Below are 5,000 nucleotides of genomic sequence, written 5' to 3'. Positions count from 1 at the left end.
AAATGTAACCATAAGTATTGAAAAAAATACAATAAATAAATGTATAAACAAATTATTTAATTAATTAATAATAATAATAACAACATAATAATAATAATAATAGAATAATATATATATATATATATATCTATATTGCTTCAGATTTTCAGAGATGTGTGTGTCCTACCTCGGTGTCTGCATCGGTGGCTTTCAGCTCAAACTCCGTGATGGTCTTCCTCACTCCCTCCTGGACCCTCATGCCGGGAACCTGGAGCAGAGGCAAGGAGTCGTCCACCGGTCTGATGGTGATGTAGAACGTCTGGGCCACCTGGAGACATGCGCAGGACAGGAGGACGCCATTTTGAAGCAATGCGGATGTGCAAGTATTTGTTTTTGGGGGGGTTTCAGTTTCTTGAAGGTTGCGTTTCTTCCTTCTCTCAAAGGAAATGCACCAAAGAAGAAAGATGACCTCCAAGATCACTTACATTGGAATCACTTTAGACTTCAGTGGCTCTTTCAACGTGTTTTATTACAATGAGATGTGAACCTTGAAGCCGATTGGATTATCCCAACAAAATGCACAAGGCTGAAAAACAAGGTTTTGTTTTTGTTTTTGGGGAATTTAAATGTTTTGGAGATGCTTTCACGAGGCTGCCATGTGTTGCAATGTGAGCGCAATGATGAGTCATAGTTCTGAGTGACTTGCTGTAAGAACATTATATGCAGCACAAACTATTCTGCTTTATTTAAACTTTAAAATGCAATAAAACACGATTTTAATGCAGAACACTTGCTTATTAATACACAGTGCGTTCTCCCCCAACCGGAGAGAGGTGAACAAAAGTAAAAGCACCAGACCACTTCACAAACACCATCCTCGGCAGGGGCAACAAAAGCACACACACACACACACACACACACACACACACACACACACACACACACACACACACACACACACAGCGTGAAGGCCAAATGACCTTTTTCACATGTTTACTCAAGGTCTTGTGGTCCTCATTATTCTGGATTAGCGAGGCAGATTTAGGCATGAAACGAACTGTGTGGGGGGAGGGGACGACTACTTGATGTGTATTCATTTACACATACACTGTATAAAGAGCGACAGTTCGGTTGCTTATTCCGGTCCGACCGCCCCGGCTATAGCGTTCTTTAACATAGTCTTGGTGCAAAAAATACACTTTTAAAAAGTGCCACTAAGGTGCACAAGAACAAAGGGGAAATGAGCTGCTGAGCGCCTATTCTCTTGAGGAAGAAAAGGTTTAATTTGCGTGAAATCAGTCAAATTCAGTGGACTTTGATTTATGTTTGTAGTTGTAACTGAAAAAGCCCTATTATGTGCAAATAACCTCTCATGCAGGCGTTCCCCAAGGAACCCCACTGGGTCCTCTCTAGTTGCCATTGTACCACCAGGCATCATGTCAACGTCCCATTAAGGCTCCATCATCGTTGGACCAATCTGAACCAAACCAACCTCCCCCAACGGGTATTCAGAGACCCCCATTCACCTCATTAGTCCCGTCGGACACGGAAAAGGAGAACTGGTCGGCGTGCTTCTCTTCTTCGCTGGTGTGGACGTACTGGATGCTGCGTGAGACCAGATCGGCCTGGGTGAAGGTGCTGGTTCTGGTGCCTGGAGAGAGAGACAAAGAGTTATTACTCGTAATCATTTACTTTATTCATGCATGTTGTTGTTTTCGTCTCAGTGACGATTGCCAAACTAAAGGTGAACCTTTAAACGAGGCTCGGTCTCACTCCGTGGGAAACGTAATCAGGTTTGATTGCAGCGATCGAAAACGCTCCTCGCCGTGAAACTGAAGCAAATTGCCTTTGAAAAGGAACCAAAACATATTTTTCATCCCAGGAGTTTAATTTCGGCTGATTTGTTGTGGCTGGATGCCTCAGAGACACTTTATGTGTTTTCTTCGGGGGAAAAGGGGAAAATGGAGTTCTTTGAATGATACCCAAACATGTTTTCACAGCAGACTTTTTAATCATCATAGACAACAATTGCTCCATTAATACCAGATGAGCCCAGACGGGTTTTTAATGCCTGGAAACGAGAGCATGCGAGACCTATAATTCAAAGCTAGCAGCGTTTTACGTCACATAACTGGCTTTGTGTTGTAAATGAGGTCGTTAGTGGCCTCTCATCATATGAAGGAATAGCCAATAATCAATAAATGGACCTATTGTGCTGCTGGTGACTTTGATATGAAGGCAATAACTCTACAGCCCCGGCGATGGATTCAAAAAGTTATTTCCCGAAGCGGAAGGGATGCATCGTATGAGAATAGCCCCCAAAGTTGTCTTCCCAAAGCATGCACTGTGTAGTGTGTGCACACCTGCTGCTGACTATAAACAAAAGGGGTTTTCAGTGGGAACTATTGGAAATGGATCTGGGAACTCATAAGCTGCAGAAAAATGGAGAATATTACAAATATTTGGAAAAACATTTTGCTTTCTATTCGTGATTTAAATAGCAAATGGACTCGTTCACGCACTGATAGAGGACGTCCGACTTCGACATGCAGACTGGAGACCGAACGATTAGAATATATATTAATATACACCAGCGAGACTCAAGTGGCTTTCAGTAGTTTTGCAAACATTTAATATTTAAATATAAAATAAATAAACGCTAAAAATCTCTAAATTCATTCAGAAAAGCACAATTCCCATTTGTCCGTCAATTATTTCATTATGGATCATAATCAGATGCAATTAGCATTGATTGACTCGGATTCATATTGTTGTTTGTATTTTTCTGCCGTGACCACACATGAGAAGATCAGCAGTGTAGCTAACAACCAATAAGGATTGCCTTCATAATAAAAAATAATAAATTACACCCAAAATATTTTTAAAAAAAGGCAACTCGCTGCACAACAACAACAACAACAACAACAACAACACCAAGAGAAGACCTCGACTTGACTACATTGTTCTTACTAAGTAAGAAATCAGGAGTTGGCTTCATGTAAATATTCCCAAAACAATAAACTGTGGCTGGAAATCGTCCCAGACATCTTTGTTATGGAAAAGCTCTTCTGAGAGTCAATTAAGGAGTTAATCACTTTTTATATGAGGAGTGACGGCGACTCAATTAATGCCTAATTAGGATATATTGGTATGAATATCAAAATGAACTACTCACTGTCTTAATTATTTATTTATTATATTTGTATTTGTTTGCATGTCTCTCTCTCTCTTTGTTTGTTTTGTCTGTCAGAGAAATAATAGGCTGCAGTCATTTGATATATATATATATATATATATATATATATATATGTGTGTGTGTGTGTGTGTGTGTGTAGTTAATTATTAAGGACAGAATGATGGACTCATCAACGCTGTAATGAGTTTCCTGTTTACAACCACGCATTCTTTTTTATTTCCCACATCTATTATTATTGTTTTTAAAACTTTCCACCGAGGATCCTCTCGTCCAGAATGAACCTCCGTGCTCACAGGAAGTGACCCCCCCCCCCTCGGGGTCGGTACCTGGGCTGGCGGCGTGCTCCAGGTGGCCCAGGCCCGCCTCCTTGGTGACGCGGTAGACCAGCTCGCCCGGCTCGCTGTCCTGGTCGCTGGCCGACAGCTGCAGCGTGGTCAGCTTCTTGGCCGTGTTCTCGTCCAGCTCCAGGCCTCTGTTCACCTCCACGGCCGGAGGGAGGCGGTCCTCTGGAGGAGGAGAGGAGGAGGAGGGAGGTCACGACAGGAGGAAGAGGAGGGAAGGAAAGGAAACCAGGGAAAGGATGTATCCCCCCCGAGGAGAGGCCGTGAAAACAATTCATCCAAAAGCAGATAAAAACACAATTGAGGGTTGATTTCTCACCTCCGTAAAAAAGAAAGAAAGAGAGTCTGAGATTTGGAGAGGGGGAAGATAAGAGGAGGAGAGGTTTCCATCAGGAAGAAATGACACGACGGAGAGGAGATGAAGTTGGAAGCAGGAGGCGTGAAAGAGTGATGTAGAGAGAGAGAGAGAGAGAGAGAGAAGGGAAGTAATCAGAGGGAGATACGAACAGAGAGCTGGAGGGAGGAGGAGTGAGGGAGGGAGGAGTGAGGGGGGGGGGGGGGTGAGGGAGGGAGGAGTGAGGGGGGGAGGAGGCGTGAAAGAGTGATGTAGAGAGAGAGAGACAGAGAAGGGAAGTAATCAGAGGGAGATACGAACAGAGAGCTGGAGGGAGGAGGAGTGAGGAGGAGTGAGGGGGGGAGGAGGAGTGAGGGAGGAGTGAGGGAGGAGGAGTGAAAGAGTGATGTAGAGAGAGAGAGAGAAGGGAAGTAATCAGAGGGAGATACGAACAGAGAGCTGGAGGGAGGAGGAGTGAGGAGTGAGGAGGAGTGAGGGGGGGAGGAGGAGTGAGGGAGGAGTGAGGGAGGGAGGGAGGAGTGAGGGAGGAGGAGTGAGGGGGGGAGGAGGAGTGAGGAGGGAGGAGGAGTGAGGGGGGGAGGAAGGAGTGAGGGAGGGAGGAGGAGTGAGCGGGGGAGGAGGAGTGAGGGAGGGAGAAGGCGTGAAAGAGTGATGTAGAGAGAGAGAGAGAGAGAGAGAAGGGAAGTAATCAGAGGGAGATACGAACAGAGAGCTGGAGGGAGGAGGAGTGAGGGAGGGAGGGAGGAGGAGTGAGGGGGGGAGGAAGGAGTGAAGGAGGGAGGAGGAGTGAGGGAGGGAGGAGGCGTGAAAGAGTGATGTAGAGAGAGAGAGAGAGAGAGAGAGAGAAGGGAAGTAATCAGAGGGAGATACGAACAGAGAGCTGGAGGGAGGAGGAGTGAGGGAGGAGGAGTGAGGGAACAGGACAAGATGAAACTTGAGGGTAAACCGGGTCTCTACCGAGCACGCTGATGAAGAAGGACTGGTCGATCAGCTGGTTGCCCTCCGGGTCCACCAGGTTGAACTTGAACGACAGGCTGCCCCCCTTCTCCCCTTTGTCGTGGCTGTACTGCAGCCGGCCTGCAGGGGCATCGAGTCGCCACGTTAACAAAGCTGTGACGTCATCGATGAC

General features: G+C 45.7%; 1 protein-coding gene across 1 annotated transcript in view; it reads right to left on the bottom strand.

The window, feature by feature from the left end:
• fras1 (Fraser extracellular matrix complex subunit 1) overlaps positions 1–5,000 on the bottom strand; it is a 204,478-nt gene that overhangs the window by 23,568 nt on the left and 175,910 nt on the right. Inside the window, exons 46-49 of the mRNA XM_034541300.1 lie at positions 4,829–4,948; positions 3,502–3,681; positions 1,506–1,630; positions 167–307 (exon numbers count right to left, since the gene is read on the bottom strand). Coding sequence (XP_034397191.1) covers positions 167–307; positions 1,506–1,630; positions 3,502–3,681; positions 4,829–4,948 — 566 coding nt within the window. The remainder of the gene's footprint in view (positions 1–166; positions 308–1,505; positions 1,631–3,501; positions 3,682–4,828; positions 4,949–5,000) is intronic.

The sequence above is a fragment of the Cyclopterus lumpus genome, chromosome 9 (assembly GCF_009769545.1).
Source record: "Cyclopterus lumpus isolate fCycLum1 chromosome 9, fCycLum1.pri, whole genome shotgun sequence".
In the NCBI taxonomy this organism is placed as follows: Eukaryota; Metazoa; Chordata; class Actinopteri; order Perciformes; family Cyclopteridae; genus Cyclopterus; species Cyclopterus lumpus.
The sequence above is the reverse complement of the archived record's forward strand: the minus strand, read 5'-3'. Positions and strand labels throughout refer to the sequence as shown.